The sequence below is a fragment of the Hippopotamus amphibius genome, chromosome 11 (assembly GCF_030028045.1).
Source record: "Hippopotamus amphibius kiboko isolate mHipAmp2 chromosome 11, mHipAmp2.hap2, whole genome shotgun sequence".
NCBI lineage: Eukaryota > Metazoa > Chordata > Mammalia > Artiodactyla > Hippopotamidae > Hippopotamus > Hippopotamus amphibius.
The window spans coordinates 107,047,188-107,064,854 of record NC_080196.1 but is presented as its reverse complement, the minus strand read 5'-3'; the positions used below and the strand labels follow the sequence as shown (position 1 = coordinate 107,064,854).

The window sequence follows — 17,667 nt, the reverse complement described above, 5'->3', positions numbered from 1 at the left end:
GAATATTAGTATTTTTACAACCCAATCAAAAGATGGGCTGAAGACCTAAATGGACATTTCTCCAAAGAAGACATACAGATGGCCAGGAGGCACATGAAAAGATGCTCAACATCACTAATTATTAGAGAAATGCAAATCTAAAATACAATGAGAGAAGACCTCACACCAGTCAGAATGGCCATCATCAAAATCTATAAACAATAAGTGCTGGAGAGAGCATGGGGAAAAGGGAACCCTCCTACACTGTTGGTGGGTATGTAAATTGGTACAACCACTATGGAGAACAGTATGGAGCTTCCTTAAAAAAAACTAAGAATAGAGCAATATGACCCAGCAATCCCACTCTTGGGTATATATGCAGAGAAAACCATTGTTTGAAAGATACATGCACCCCCAACATTCACTGCAGCACTGTTTACAATAGCCAAGACATGGAAGCAACATAAATGTCCATGGACAGATGAATGGATAAAAAAGATGTGGTATATTTTTACAATAGAATATTACTCAGCCATTAAAAAAGAATGAAATAATGCCATTTGCAGCAACATGGATGGACCTAGAGATTATCACACTAAGTGAAATAAGTCAGACAAAGATAAATATAATGCAGAATCTAAAAAAAAATGATACAAATGAACTTATTTACAAAACAAACAGACTCACAGCCTCAGAAAACAAACTTATGGTTACCAAAGGGGAAAGTTGGGGGGAGGGATAAATTGGGAGTCTGGGACTGGCACATACACACCACTATATTTAAAATAGATAACCAACAAGGGCCTACTGTTTAGCACAGGGAACTCTACTCAATATTCTGTAATAACCTAAATGGGAAAAGAATTTGAAAAAGAATAGATACATGTATATGTATTTATGAACTACCTTGCTGTACACCTGAAATTAATACAACATTGTCATTCAACTATATTCCAATATAAAATAAAAAAATTTTTAAAAGATCTAAAAAAATACTGAAAAAAAAAAAAAAACAAATAAAATATCCCAAAGGGTTTTTTATTGAGCAGACAGGTTAGAAAATCATATTAGACTTTGACCTTTACACTGGGAATATATTTTATCTATAGCTGTATTTGACCTACATTTGTGCTGAACATTTATGTCAAATCTTAGTTCAATGAAGAAATCCATGAATTTCTGAAAGCATGAATGTCATCTCAAAGTTAGGCAATTCTTCTTCCCCCATCACAGGACTTTCATTTGTCAGTAACTATAGGCTAACTCTCACCCTCTGCTGCTTGGTTTGTGAATTGCAGGCATCAGGGGCTAAGAACTACTTCAGCCCTAATTTACATCTCTTTTAACACAAAATAGTTACTAAATATTTTCAAACTCCTCTTACTAATGGAATCTATTACAAAAATATAGAGAAAACAAGAGTATTGAGCTACACTAAGGGAAAAGATTTTAACAGAAAGAAGAAACTGAAATTGAGAGTGAATCCAGTTAACAGCTCATCAAACTGAGTGATTAAACTCTTAGCTTTATAAATAAATTGTTTGAGATTTAACTTCATTTTGCATCAGTTAAGATGCAGTTAAGATTTTGTGTAACAGCCAACATTTCCACAATCTGACCTATCACTGAGAAGCAAAGAAAATTAGTAATTCTGAATATATCAAGAGCCATATTATATTCATATACTTTAACTCAATAATTCCACTTAGAAAACTTTTTTGTCCAATGGGGTGAAAAGGTCTATACAGTTGAATCTTGAACAACTTGGAAGTTATCATACTATAACTCAGAGTTGGCCCTTACATGTCTGCAGATTCAACCAACCACAGACTGGGGAGTTCTGAAGTGTTTACTATTTAAAAAATATCTTCATATTAAGTGGACCCACAGAGTTGAAACCCGTGTTGTTCAAGGGTCAACTGTACATGAAAGTAGTCATGGTAGCGTTATGTTGAGAAAAAAAATCCAAATGACTTTCAGTAAAGGGGGCTTGGTTGATTAAATAAATTTATATCCAAGGAAATAAATATCATACCACGCCTTGAAATACCAAGTATGAAAACTACATAGCAGCAGGAAAACTGACTGTGGCAACTGATAAAGCAGAGTATATTATTTGCAAATGATGACTGCAATTCTGCATAAAATTGCTAGGCATTTGAAGTTAATATACACTGAAGTAATATGATACGATGGTGGTATGATAGTAGATTTTTAAATTTTTCCTTCCTTATGTGATATGGTATTGCTTCACAAAATTTAAAATATTCCTTGGCAAGCCTTATCTCATTCAGCACTTCAGTTTTCTTGATATACAGCATAGAGCATCCATGCGTCTTAATAACTGTTTACATTATACTCCTTGCTTCTTACGTACTATCTGTTCTGTCTCTACCAACTTCGGTTATTGCCTCTTTACATTATTCATTACACTGTTTTTCCTAGCATATTTATTAAAGTGGTCAGCTATTTTGGTATTTTAACGTGGATATGTATGTAATTAGTTCTGCACTATGATAATGAAGTCTCAAATTTTGCCATCATATAATGCCTTCAATGAGAAAAGAATGTTTAACTTCTAACAAATATACATCAAATTAGATTTTTTTTTTTTGGTAAATTTGTTTAAAGAAAATCAGCTCATCCAAAAAGGAATTTTTTAATTTGTTCATTTCTTTAATTATACTCTGGATTTTCTCTTATGAGCCCCCAAGTATCTATTTCTCTCTACAGTACAGAGGATTAATATCTCATTTTCATTTAAAATTTGTTGATTTGTGGGAGTTGGGAACTTTGTATTTGACAGTTCCAATTAAACATTAATTTCAACTAATTGCGATCTGAAGAATTTGCTACTATGAAATTAAAGAGCTTAGCAGTGAAATTGACAGAATTTTCTTTGCTTCTTAATAAGTCAAATTATAGAAATGTTGACTATCTAATGCAAAACCTTATTTCCATGAGGAACATTTTCATTCTCAGCCACCAGAAAGAGTGATGACCTTTAATCAAAGAAAAACTTAAGACTGACAACTGCAGTGAAATAATTCAGATTACAATGTCCATATGAGTTGATGGTGCTTTGGATCAATCCTCTCTGGTGATCAACTGATTGGATGCAGAGGTGCAGAACATTGAACTATTTTGTGTTTTGAACATATATTTCAATGCATCTATTTTTAAGCTTCAAATATGAAATATGTCCAAATACTTATCCACATGGAATTATAGTTCCAAAAGATTCTATTTCAAAGCTGCACAAATGCCATTTGCCAAACAACTCATAGGACCATGCCCACCATTTATGCTTGGGAACTATATTCCTCCCACAAACAGGGCAACAAATACTAAAATACACAAACATACCCTTTCATTCACTCCTGCTCTCCCATACAATACAACACAACACAGCCCATCTATCTTCCTGGTCACAAATGTTTGTTTTCCTCCCTTTCTCACTCAAAAAATTTCACCCTTTCTCCAACAGAAATTACCCAAGCAACCTTCCAATCACAGCCTAGGTCTCAAAGGCAAAGATCTCATATCTACATCAGATCTCAATACACCTTCTCTTGCTCCAGAATCTACACACTCAAAAGGCAAACAATTTATACCCCCTCCCTCACACGCCTACATACTATAGTGAAACTACGACAAGAAAATTGCAATAAAAACTTCCACATAGAAAAGAAAATAGAAAATGCTTATGAAATCGAACTTGGCAGACGTTTCAAGGAGCTCCTCTTCTGCTCATGAGGAATGCTCCTTTATCTGGCCTGGGTTCTCCTCCCTGATAATAGTTGTCGAGTCTGTAGTTCTCTATGGTCCTTGGTTTTGTTCTTTAGGTGGTCCATTTTCATTTTATACACCGAGTACATATTTGAATATGACTCTGGACATTACCCCCTCTCAGGTATTGACAGCAGGCTCAGCCAGCTCCCTGCCCAAAAGGTTTGTAGGAATGAACATTTCTTTCAATCCTGAGAAATCAGTCATTTTTATCCCAGGCTGGAAGCTCATTTGCCAGCATATCTTTCACAAAGACAAGTTGGGGTTTTTTTTTGTTTGTTTTTTTTTTTATTCCCTTTTGATTCCAGTAAATTCCACAGGTCAATTGTCCCATCTGCAATTTTCTTTGGGAGACATTCTGTTGTTTCTGAGCTACCTGCAGTTGCCTTGACTCTCTGGAATGTTATGAGAGAGGCACCATATCATTCTCTTCTCCCTGTGCCATTTTGTTCAGCTTCAAGGATTTACAGAAAATGACCTTAATTAAGAGCTTTTAACAACAGGCTTGAAGGCCACACCATTGAATTGGTTCTTGCCTAAAAGCTTAACCTTAATTAATGTTTATTGTTCAGAGCCATCCTCAGTTTTATAAATTACCATTTGCCAATGAAAATCAGACCCTGGCAGTCATAGAACTACTTAAATTTCTGTATTACCTTATATATCTCTGAAAATTCAACAAGTCTTTTCTGAGTTCATCTTTCTTTTACGTACTTGTCAAACGCACCAACAGCAAACAAGAAATACTAGCTACATCCCTATTCATCTAAAAACCACCAGCTCATTCTGCCCATCATCAGCTTTCCAAGGTATTACAGGAAATAACGTACCAAACCTTTCAAGACTCCATAGGATGGGTTGCCATCACTCCAACCTCCAGTAAGTTTTCTCACCACCTACTTCTGGCGCCGGAGCCAATATAATTTTAAAGTGTTGTTGTTTTGTTTGAATGACCATACCAGTCAGCTTTTGCTATGTTTTCATATGGTAACAAACAAATCCAAAATGTCAGTGGCTTACCACAACAAATATTGTTTTTTTACCCACATGGATCCATTTGGGTCAGCAAATACTCAGCTCCGTGTCCTTTCCTATTTCAGAATTCATGCAGAGAGAATGATGTCTTGTTTTGGAGCTGCTGGCCTCACAACATGAGACGTGGCAGACAAGACACATGGGAAAAGAGACATGGCAGAGACCTTTTTTAGGCTCATAAGGCCCCGATGGCAAGTGGCACATGGAGCTCATCAGACAAAGCGAATGTCCCATGTGCCAAGCCTGATGCTGGTGATGTGGGAAGAATGCTTCTCCTACAGGGATGGGCAACTAACAGAATCCTTCTTAGGACCACAGAAATTTTTTAAATTACACAGTTAGATGGCTGAATCAGATCTTTGGGAACTAGTACTTTATTAGCCCTGGAACAGTGCATATTATCACAGTTTCCTTGCTCATGATTCAGACCCACACAAGTTCTTAAAGCCTATATTGGCAAACAGCAGAGGTTTACTTACCACCGCCTGCAACAAATGCTTGTATATCAAAACTATTCATAGGAATACTGGCTGTGATAAAATAAAAACCCAAACCACTCTCTTGAGCCTTCCTACTACATTCCTCTGCTGACTTACTCTTCCGCAGTCCAGCCTCACAACCCATGCACATCATTAAAAAGGCCATATATGTCTTCATAAAAGAGACATCAAGGATGAGATGCCCATGATCAGGGGACGGTGTATAAACCTCACTGGTCAAATAATTCTAGTTTCATGTGATGTTATTAGATTAGAAAATCTGGTTTGCTTGACTGAAACAGTGTTGATGAAAAATTAAATCTTAAAATGTGGACTGTGTTCTGTTATTGAATTACCCTGTGGAAAAACAATTCTGTTTTCTTTTTTAAATTTCCAACTGTTTGGCATTATCTACAAATGGTCTTTCTAACCAGGGAACTAATTATTTTTGCCTCAGAAGGTGTCCAACAGGAGCAGATGCGGTGCCTGGAACCCCATCTGAAGTAACTGCTGCCATGGGGTGGCAGATGCTATCACACTGACAGTGGAGACCATTTCTTTCAAGAAAGATCTCTTTGTTGTTTAGAGATGCAGCTGAAATCACACCTCCCTGTTGCAGGTGTATTGTCAAGGTATCACATTCTTAAACATGCCATAAACCATCAGCAAGTTGACCTTTCATAGCAAAATGAGGTGCCTACATTCTTTGAACATCAGACGGCACTGGGGAGAATATTTATATCATAACATGTAATCACGACATCCATCATGTTTCTATAATATATAGGATCAAAGCTTAAGACTTAAAATACCAAGTTTTAATGACACCAATGCTACCATGCCCATACACACACCACCAAGCTGAAACATACTTGAAGCTAGAGAGCACACTTAAAAAATGCACCACTAACACTACAAAAATGAGCATGTTGTCTACATAATACTTTCCTCTTTCCTTACATCTTTTTGTTGATTTTAATTTTTAAAAATGTGAAGTTTTTATCTCAAGGAATGCCATTTGCTAATAAAAAAGAAAATGCTTTTTCTATGTTATCAAATAGATTCTGGATCTATCTAACATGCGTTCCACTTATAAGGTACCTTATTTTCTTTTTGGTTGAGTCCCCATTTTAATTCTTCTACTTGAAATCTCAGTTTCTTCACTTCGGCCTCATTTTGATCCATAAGGTTGTTGACGTGAGTCAGTTCTTCTGTCTTTGCCTGGTGCTGTTTGCTTAGCTTATGGTAGGCGTGTTGAAGGTCCAACAGTTCCTTTCAAAAGAAACAGGGATTCCGTTATTTATAGTTTACTCTGATAAAATCAGAAGGATGGCAACTTCTTTCGACAAAACAGAAAAGCGCTTTAGGAAGAATTCAGATGAGGCATCTTTTCATCCGGAACTCTACATTTCTGCAATTAAATACTATGATTAGCATGTAACTGGAGGTGGAAAATGTGTTTCTCTGTGGCTAAAATGGCTAAAACACAATGCAACTCTTTATGTGTTGAGGGAATGACCCATTTTTCATGTTATGCAAATTTCGTTTTTATGTATGCTTTCCAAAAGAGGACTCTCATATCCATAAATGAAGAATAAAATATAATAAAAATAAGTACAAGAAGAACTGTTCATCTGCTAAATCAGCCTCAGTATTAAGAGTTAGCAGACTATCTGCTTTTAATTGTTTTTCTAAGAAAAAAGGTTTTGTGCTGCTGTACTCATGCCCTGAAAGGCACCTTCCTGAAACCACAGGAATCTGGCTCAGAGACCTGAAGTAAGGGGCCCACTCTGGGGAAAAACCAGAGTGAATTCACCATGAAGTGATTGGATCTCCAATCAATCTTGTTATAATCAACACTGTGCAAGATATGAATTCACAGGTTACAGTAATTGGCTTCAGATTATAATTAATGTAGCTTCTAGTTTTCAGCTAATATTTGCTGTGCAAAATTAACAATACTTGTCATTGTTGAAATAATCTTTATTAAAACTATGAAGAAAAAATAACCTCTAAATCCACATAAATGTTATAATACTTTAAGAATGTCCTAGGAAATTTCAACTTCCTGAAAAATACTGTCATAATACTTATTAAAATACTACATACAAAATACATATAAAAATCACATAAAACGGTACTAGTTAATGCATAATTGTTTTTGGACAACTAGGTAGACAATTGGAGATGGGATCTTAACTCACATATTATACTACTACTATTACTAAAAATAACAATAACAAAAGAATCAGATTTAATAGTAAAATAAAAAAAAAAAAAGCCATAAAGTATTGGAAGAAAAATTTAGATACTTTTTTTAAAGTACCAAATAGGGAGAGAGAAAAGATGGCGGCGACGTAGAGAGACGTGGAGTGCATCCCTCTCCACAGATGCATTGGGAATGCATGGAAGGACGCAGTCATTCCCACAGAGAACCAGCTGAACACCAGCAGACGGCCTCGGACACCAGAAAGGACCGCGGGGAGCCCCACATAGCCGGTAGGGAGGCATCTACGAGGGCTCAAAGAGGGTGAAGCGGTGGAGCTGTGGCAGACGGGAGGGAGTGAGAAACATACAGAGGGTCCGCAGCTCAGCGTTCCCGGACCGAGACATCGATCCGCGGCTGAACGGAGGGCCCGGGAGCGGGAGCGTGGGAACCAGAGAGCTGGTTCAGGGGGAGAAACATTGTTGCCAGTAGGGTGACGGACCGAGAGCACAGGAGGGAGGAGGTCCGCAGTGAGGAGTGCCCGTCCCTGAGAGCTGCCCGGCCATGATGGCGGCTGGAGGCTGCAGGCTCACGGGCAGGGGGGAGGAGCCAGGCGATTAGCCTCTCTCTCCCTTTCTGCGCCTCTGCAACAGGCAGTGGAGAGACGCCCCTGGGCCACCTAAGGCGCTCAGGGATAACAAGCACCCTCAGGCACTCGGGCAGGGCTGGATTAAAACCCCTTGCAATGCCAGCAGCAGGGAGGCTGCCGAGAGAAAAAAAGAAAACAACAGCAACAAAAAAATAACCCGAGAGAGGCCCAACTCTAAGACTTTCTGTTTATGCCTGAGCCACCAGCGTCCCTCTGCAACAGGCACCTACAAGCCCCACTGAAACAACAGTGTGCCACTGCTCACTCACTCCCAGGAGAAGGAGCCACTATTGTACCCTCTCCCTCCCCACACACCGACGCTTACAGATGAACAATAAAGGAACCTCTGCTGGTCACAGAATAATGCAAAAAAACCCAAGGCAAGGAGAAGGACACTTACAGCTGAGATGCTGAGGAAACAGAAATAGTAGTATCAATACCTATTGAACTGGTCCATTCTGGGATCAGTTCTGGATTTTTTTTTTTTCTTTCTTTTTCTCTCTCTCTTTTTTTTTTTTTTTTCTTTTCTTTATTAAATACGATCTTAGCCCTAAGGGATCTACAAGTTTTATAACATAATTTTTTAATGATATTTTTTATTCTTTTTTTTTTTTTTTGCCTTTTTATATACTTCTATATCTAGCTAAGTTTTTGGTAGTACGGACAATATATCTCTCATACTTTCCTTTCATGCCTATCTTTTATACATTTCTATTCCTTTCTTTTTATTTGCATATTTCCAACCACATTACGCTCTTCTGTTCCCCTTTCTTCCAGCCTTTTTAAGTTTATTTTATCTTAACATACTTATAAGCAACACTATCGGTCTGCTCAGACTCCTTGCTCTATTCTCTAGATGACGCACTGCCTTGGTATTTAATATTATGCTTTTGTCTTTATGTTAGTTCTTAGTACAGTTGTCTAATTACATTCTGAGAATCTCCATTCTCTCTGGTGGTACTCTGGCTCTTTTCTATGTTTGATCCTAGCTTACAAAATCTCCCTGGATTAATGTTTATATGTGTAAGGTGTTATTTGTTTGTTTGCTTTTGCTTTTGTCTCTGATTTGTTCTGTTTCAGTTGTCAATTTCTGTTGGGTTTCTCTTTGAATATCTGATAGCACACTGGGGTTCTGTCAGGACTTTCTAGACACTTATGTCCTAATGGATTCAGTAATTGTGTGTCTTATACATGTATGTGTTTCCTAGACTTAATATTTGTTTAATCCAATACTTGGACATTAGTCTGAGGCTTGGACAGTCTTCTGTAAACACCTCTATCACCAGGACAAGCAACCCCAAAAGTTTGGACAACCATGAGGAAACAAAGAAACACCATGCAGGCAAAGGAGTAGGAAAAAAACCCACAAGACCAAATAAATGAGGAGGAAATAGGAAAAATGCCTGAAAAATAATTCAGAGTAATGATAGTAAAAATGATAGAAAATCTCAATAACAAAATAGAGAAAGTACAAGAAACAGTTCATAAGAACTCAGAAAAACAAACAGCAATGGACAACAAAATAACTGAAATTAAAAATACTCTAGATGCTATAACCAGCAGAATGACTGAGGCAGAAGAAAGAATAAGTGAGTTGGAAGATAGAATGGGGGAAATAAATGCCACAGAGCAGGAAAAAGAAAAAAAGAATAAAAAGAATAGGAGACAGTCTCAGAGACCTCAGTGATAACATTAAGCGTACCAACATTTGAATTATAAGCATCCCAGAAGAAGAAAACAGGAAAGGATCTGAGAAAATATTTGAAGAGGTTCTAGTGGAAAACTTCCCCAACATGGGAAAGGAAATAATTCACCAAGTCCAAGAAGCACAGAGAGTCCCGTACAGAATAAACCCAAGGAGAAATACACCAAGACACATATTAATCAAACTAATGACAATTAAACACAAAGAAGAATATTAAAAGCAGCAAGAGAAAAGCAACAAACAACATAGAAGGGAAAACCCATAAGGATAACAGCTGACCTCTCTACAGAAACTCTGCAGGCCAGAAGGGAATGGCAGGATATACTGGAAGTCCTGAAAGAGAGAAACCTACAGCCAAGAATACTCTACCCAGCAAGAATCTCATTCAGATTTGAGGGAGACATCAAAAGCTTTCCAGACAAGCAAAAGTTAAGAGAATTCAGCACCACCAAACCAGCCTTACAACAAGTGCTAAAGGAACTTCTCTAAGTAGGAAACACAAGAAAAGGAAAACACCTACAAATACAAACCCAAAACAATTAAGAAAATGGTAATTGGAACACACATGTCAATAATCACTTTAAATGTAAATGGATTAAATGCTCCAACCAAAAGACACAGACTGGCTGAATGGATACAAAAACAAGACCCTTCTATATGCTGCCTACAAGAAACCCACTTCAGACCAACGGACACATATAGACTGAAAGTAAAGGGATGGAAAAAGATATTCCATGCAAATGGAAGTCAAAAGAAAGCTGGAGTAGCAATACTCATATCAGACAAATTAGACTTGAAAGTAAAGACTATTACAAGAGACAGGGAAGGACACTACATAATGATCAAGGGATCCATTCAAGAAGAACATATCACAATGGTAAATATCTATGCCCCCAACATAGGAGCACCTCAATACATAAGGCAAATGCTAACAGCTATAAAAGGGGACATCAACAATAACACAATAATAGTGGGAGACTTGAACACCCCACTTACATCAATGGACAGATCATCCAAACAGAAAATCAATAAAGACACACAAGCTTTAAATGACACATTAGACCACCTCGACTTAATTGGTATTTATAGGACATTCCATCCAAAAACGACAGACTACACTTTCTTCTCAAGTGCACATGGAACATTTTCCAGGATAGATCACACCTTGGGTCACAAATCAAACCTCAGCAAATTCAAGAAAATTGAAATCATATCAAGCATCTTCTCAGACCACAACGCCATGAGACTAGATATCAATTACAGGAAAAAAACTGCAAAAAATACAAACACATGGAGGCTAAACAATTCACTCTTAAACAACCAAGGAATCTCTAAAGAAATCAAAGAGGAAATCAAAAAATATCTAGAAACAAATGACAACGAAAACACAACAACCCAAAACCTACGGGACGCAGCAAAAGCAGTTCTAAGAGGGAAGTTTATAGCAATACAGTCCTACCTTAAGAAACAAGAAAATGATAAACAACCTAACCTTACACCTAAAACAACTAGAGAAAGAAGAACAAAGAAACCCCAAAGGGAGCAGAAGGAAAGAAATCATAAAGATCAGAACAGAAATAAATGAAAAAGAAAGGAAGGAAACCATAAGAAAAATAAATAAAACTAAAAGCTGGTTCTTTGAGAAGATTAACAAAATTGATAAACCATTAGCCAGACTCATCAAGAAAAAAAGGGAGAAGATGCAAATCAACAGAATTAGAAATGAAAAAGGAGAAGTCACAACGGACACCTCAGAAATACAAAAGATCATGAGAGACTACTACAAGCAACTATATGCCAATCAATTGGATAACCTGGAAGAAATGGATACATTCTTAGAAAAATACAATCTTCCAAGACTGAACCAGGAAGAAATAGAAACCATGAACAGACCAATCACAAGTACGGAAATTGAGGCAGTGATTAAAAATCTCCCAACACACAAAAGCCCAGGACCAGATGGGTTCATGGGCGAATTCTATCAAACATTTCAAGAAGAGCTAACACCTATCCTTCTCAAACTCTTCCAAAATATTGCAGAAGGTGGAACACTCCCAAACTCATTCTACGAGGCTACCATCACCCTGATACCAAAACCAGGCAAAGATGTCACAAAAAAAGAAAACTACAGACCAATATCACTGATGAATATAGATGCAAAAATCCTCAACAAAATACTAGCTAACAGACTCCAACAGCACATTAAAAAAATCATACACCATGATCAAGTGGGGTTTATCCCTGGGATGTAAGGATTCTTCAATATACGCAAATCAATCAACGTGATACATCATATCAACAACTTGAAGGATAAAAACCATATGATCATCTCAATAGATGCAGAAAAAGCTTTTTACAAAGTTCAACATCCATTTATGATAAAAGCTCTCCAGAAAATGGGCATAGAAGGAAATTACCTCAACATAATAAAAGCCATATATGAAAATCCAAAAGCCAACATTGTTCTCAATGGGGAAAAACTGGAAGAATTCCCTCTAAGAACAGGAACAAGACAAGGGTGTCCACTCTCACCGTTATTATTCAACATAGTTTTGGAAGTTTTAGCCACAGCAATCAGAGAAGAAAAAGAAATCAAAGGAATCCAAATGGGAAAAGAAGAAGTAAAATTGTCACTCTTTGCAGATGACATGATATTATATATAGGAAACCCTAAAGACTCTACCAGAAAACTGCTAGCACTAATTGATGAGTTTAGTAAAGTAGCAGGATACAAAATTAATGCGCAGAAATCTCTTGCATTCCTATACACTAACAACAGAAGAGCAGAAAGAGAAATTAAGGAAACTCTCCCATTCACCATTGCAACAAAAAGAATAAAATACCTAGGAATAAACCTGACTAAGGAGGCAAAAGATCTGTATGCAGAAAACTTTAAGACATTGATGAAAGAAATCAAAGACGACACAAACAGATGGAGGGACATACCATGTTCCTGGATTGGAAGAATCAACATCGTGAAAATGACTGTACTACCCAAAGCAATTTACAGATTCAATGCAATCCCGTTCAAATTACCAATGGCATTTTTCACAGAACTAGAGCAAGAAATCTTACGTTTTGTATGGAAATGCAAAAGACCCCGAATAGCCAAACAATCTTGAGAAGGAAAAATGAAGTTGGTGGAACCAGGCTTCCTGACTTCAAACTATACTACAAGGCCATAGTGATCAAGACAGTATGGTACTGGCACAAAAATAGAAAGGAAGATCAATGGAATAGAATAGAGAACTCAGAAGTAAGCCCAAACACATATGGGCCCCTTATCTTTGACAAAGGAGGCACGAGTATACAATGGAAAAAAGACAGCCTCTTCAATAAGTGGTGCTGGGAAAACTGGACAGCAACAGGTAAAAGAATGAAATTAGAACACTACCTAACACCATACACAAAAATAAACTCCAAATGGATTAAAGACCTACATGTAAGGCCAGACACTATAAAACTCCTAGAGGAAAACATAAGCAGAACACTCTATGACATCCATCAAAGCAAGATCCTTTTGGACCCACCTCCTAGAATCATGGAAATAAAATCAAGAATAAACAAATGGGACCTCATGAAACTTAAAAGCTTTTGCACAGCGAAAGAAACCATAAACAAGACTAGAAGGCAACCCTCAGAATGGGAAAAAATAATTGCCTATGAAACAACGGACAAAGGAGTAACCTCCAAAATATACAAGCAGCTCATGAAACTTAATACCAAAAAAGCAAATAACCCAATCCACAAATGGGCAGAAGACCTAAATAGACATTTCTCCAAAGAAGACATACAGATGGCCAACAAACACATGAAAAGATGCTCAACATCACTCATCATCAGAGAAATGCAAGTCAAAGCCACAATGAGGGATCACCTCACACCAATCAGAATGGCCATCATCACAAAATCTGGAAACAACAAATGTTGGAGAGGGTGTGGAGAAAAGGGAACTCTCCTGCACTGTTGGTGGGAATGTAAGTTGGTACAGCCACTATGGAAAACAATTTGGAGGTTCCTTAAAAAACTACACATAGGAGGGGCACCTCTGGTGTGGCAGAAGGAAATGGGAACCCTGACATCTCATTGCTGCGCCTAGAAGCCGGGTGATTGAATTACGCAGATATGAAGATCATCTTCTAGGTTTTGTGCAAAAGGCCCGGGATATTTCAAGTGGCCATTTTGGAATTACAATGTTTTTGGATGATTTTGCCCCAGAAGTTTATTAAAATTGACAAGAATCATCTCTGAAGTGAATTGATAGTAGTGAACAATTCTACAAGCTACTTAAAAAGAGACCCAGGCATTTCTTCAGTATTTTGGTTCAAACGGATTATATAACTGGTTAAAGTATTTCAGCTGGTGGTATTTTTGCCTCTCTCCCCAACCCCTACCCTGTTGTTGGTGTTCTTCAGCCAAAACTGTAAGATATGTTTGATTTGTGTACTGAGTAGTTTCTCGGCAGTTTCAAATTACTGTTTAAATATTGCTGAAGTTTCATGGCAGTTTATTTTGACCTTTATTTAAAGTTTTAGGAATTTTTGACCTCACCTCTTTTCGTGTCACAATGGGACAGCTTTTCTAAATGAAGACATTGAACGAATACAGAGTTTTTTTGCTTTTATCTTTCATTTACGTGGAAATTTAAGATGTTGCAGCTTCCCAGCAGCATGGTAGTATTGAGATAGCTGTGTCTCTGTTTATGCTGATGTTTAGGAATGCTCTTCAGATGTGAAATTTTCTTTTTGTTTTTGCTTTTTGGCTCATAAATTGGATATTTCATCTGGAGTGGATAAGTACAACAGTGACAAGTACATGGAATAATAAAGAAGACTTTAAAATCTTAAGTCCAAGGAACTTGGCTAATTCTGGAGATAGCCATATGAAAACTTTAAAACAGAAGTATGGGTAGCTGACTGAACTAACTCTATGTCAAATAGCCATAGGTTAAGTATCTTCAAAGAACTTGGATATTATTTCAGAGGATACAAAATAAAAAAAACAAACTGGAAAACATAAAGATTGCAGAGAAAAACCCAACACCTTCCTGTGCAGTTCTGTTGGAATTTGGACTTGCCATGAGGTGTTGAAGCCTTGTTTCGCTGAGTTGGAGAGACTGGACCTAATTGGCGCAGCATGACTTTGCTCCAGCCTGGCTTAATTTTCCTACCCCACCATCATCAACAAAGTCGTCATTGAATTTTGAAAAGCATTCTGAGAACTTTTCATGGACAGAAAATCGTTATGATGTGAATCGTCGACGACACAACTCTTCAGATGGCTTTGATTCTGGTATTGGACGTCCTAATGGAGGTAACTTTGGAAGGAAAGAAAAAAATGGATGGCGTACACATGGAAGAAATGGTACTGAAAACATAAATCATAGAGGGGGATACCATGGTGGAAGTTCCCGTTCTCGTAGCAGTATTTTCCATTCTGGAAAAAGCCAAGGACTACATGAAAACAACATACCTGACAGTGAAACAGGGAGGAAAGAAGACAAGAGAGAACGCAAACAGTTTGAGGCTAAGGATTTTCCATCTTTAAATCCTGAATATGAGAGAGAACCAAATCAGAATAAATCTTTAGCTGCAGGTGTATGGGAATATCCCCCGAATCCTAAGTCTAGAACTCAAAGGATGCTGCTCATTAAGAAAGGTAATACAAAAGACTTACAGCTATCTGGATTCCCAGTAGTAGGAAATCTTCAGTCACAGCCAGTTAAGAATGGGACTGGTCCAAGTGTTTATAAAGGCTTAGTCCCTAAACCTGCTGCTCCACCCATGAAACCTACACAATGGAAAAGCCAAACTAAAGAAAATAAAGTTGGGACTTCTTTCCCTCATGAGTCTACATATGGTGTCGGAAACTTCAATGCTTTTAAATCAACTGCCAAGAATTTTAGTCCATCAACAACTTCAGTGAAAGAGTGTAATCGCTCAAATTCCTCTTCACCTGTTGACAAACTTAACCAACAGCCTCGTCTAACCAAACTGACACGTATGCGCACTGATAAGAAGAGTGAGTTTTTGAAAGCGTTGAAGAGGGACAGAGTAGAAGAGGAACATGAAGATGAAAGTCATGCGGGCTCAGAAAAGGATGACGACTCATTTAATTTGCATAACAGCAATAGTACTCACCAAGAAAGCGATATAAACCGAAACTTCGATGAAAATGAAATTCCACAAGAGAATGGCAATGCCTCAGTAATTTCCCAGCAGATCATTCGGTCTTCAACCTTCCCACAAACTGATGTTCTTTCTAGTTCACTTGAGGCAGAACACAGATTGTTAAAGGAGATGGGCTGGCAAGAAGACAGTGAGAATGATGAAACATGTGCTCCCTTAACTGAGGATGAAATGAGAGAATTCCAAGTTATTAGTGAACAGTTACAGAAGAATGGTCTGAGAAAAAATGGTATTTTGAAAAATGGCCTGATCTGTGACTTCAAGTTTGGACCCTGGAAAAACAGCACTTTCAAACCCACTATTGAGAATGATGACACAGAGACAAGTAGCAGTGACACATCGGATGACGACGACGTGTGAAGGATTTCCTAACAGCTTTAGAAATTTTAGTGTGATACATCTCTCATACAGTTTGGGGTGAATTGTAAAAATGAAGAACTATAATTTATGTAGTAAAATACCCCATTAGAAGATGATTTTTTTGGGGGACTTCAATATGAAGAAAACCAAGAATGTTGTGTTGGGCTGTGTTGAACATTATTTCTTTGTAAATTAATGTTGTAGAAATGAGGACTTTGGTTGATCCAGCATTGACTTTCTTCATCACTGCAGCATTTCTCTGACTAGCAATGTGACGATGTAACAAATGAGATTTTCTCATTTAATAATAAAAAAATTGTGTAATGTTTTGCAAAAAAAAAAAAAAAAAAAAAAAAAAAAAAAAACTACACATAGAACTACCATATGATCCAGTAATCCCACTCCTGGGCATATACCCAAAGAAAACCATAATCCCAAAAGAAACTTGTACCATAATGTTTATTGCAGCGCTATTTACAATAGCCAGGACATGGAAGCAACCTAAATGCCCATCAACAAATGAATGGATAAAGAAGATGTGGCATATATACACAATGGAATATTACTCAGCTCTAAAAAGGGATGAGATGGAGCTATATGTAATGAGGTGGATAGAACTACAATCTGTCATACAGAGTGAAGTAAGTCAGAAAGAGAAGGACAAATATTGTATGCTAACTCACATATACGGAATCTAAAAATGGTACTGATGAACTCAGTGACAAGAACAAGGATGCAGATACAGAGAATGGACTGGAGAACTCGAGGTATGGGAGGGGGCGGGGGATGAAGGGGAAGCTGAGACGAAGCGAGAGAGTAGCACAGACATATATATACTACCAACTGTAAAATAGATAGTCAGTGGGAAGTCGTTGTATAACAAAGGGAGTCCAACTCGAGGATGGAAGATACCTTAGAGGACTGGGGTGGGGAGGGTGGGGGGGACTTGAGTGGGGGAGTCAAGGAAGGGAGGGAATACGGGGATATGTGTATAAAAACAGATGATTGAACTTGGTGTACCCCCCCCCCCCAAAAAAAAAAAAAAAAACAAATAGGGAAAGATTTTCTAAGTATGATCATGAGATCATAGAATAATAAATTTAATTAAATAAGTATATAATTTGTGTATAGAAAATAAAATAGTTTGTCCTACACAGAAAATGTAACAAGGGACAAGTCTATTACTATACCAAGTTTCATCAAGTCTATACAAATTGGCTTGATATAAAATATGGAAGGACAGAGTTCACCGGAAAGAGTACAGAATGCCTCTTAAA

At 37.5% G+C, this 17,667-nt stretch overlaps 2 protein-coding genes across 2 annotated transcripts in view; one reads left to right on the top strand and one right to left on the bottom strand.

The window, feature by feature from the left end:
* CCDC102B (coiled-coil domain containing 102B) overlaps positions 1-17,667 on the bottom strand; it is a 251,247-nt gene that overhangs the window by 50,343 nt on the left and 183,237 nt on the right. The window contains exon 7 of the mRNA XM_057700148.1: positions 6,384-6,554. Coding sequence (XP_057556131.1) covers positions 6,384-6,554 — 171 coding nt within the window. The remainder of the gene's footprint in view (positions 1-6,383; positions 6,555-17,667) is intronic.
* Positions 14,969-16,713, top strand: LOC130831520 (vasculin-like; the record flags this gene model as incomplete). Its single annotated transcript, XM_057699714.1, has 1 exon — positions 14,969-16,713. A coding segment is annotated over one exon (1,422 nt), but the record flags the coding sequence as incomplete, so codon positions are not given.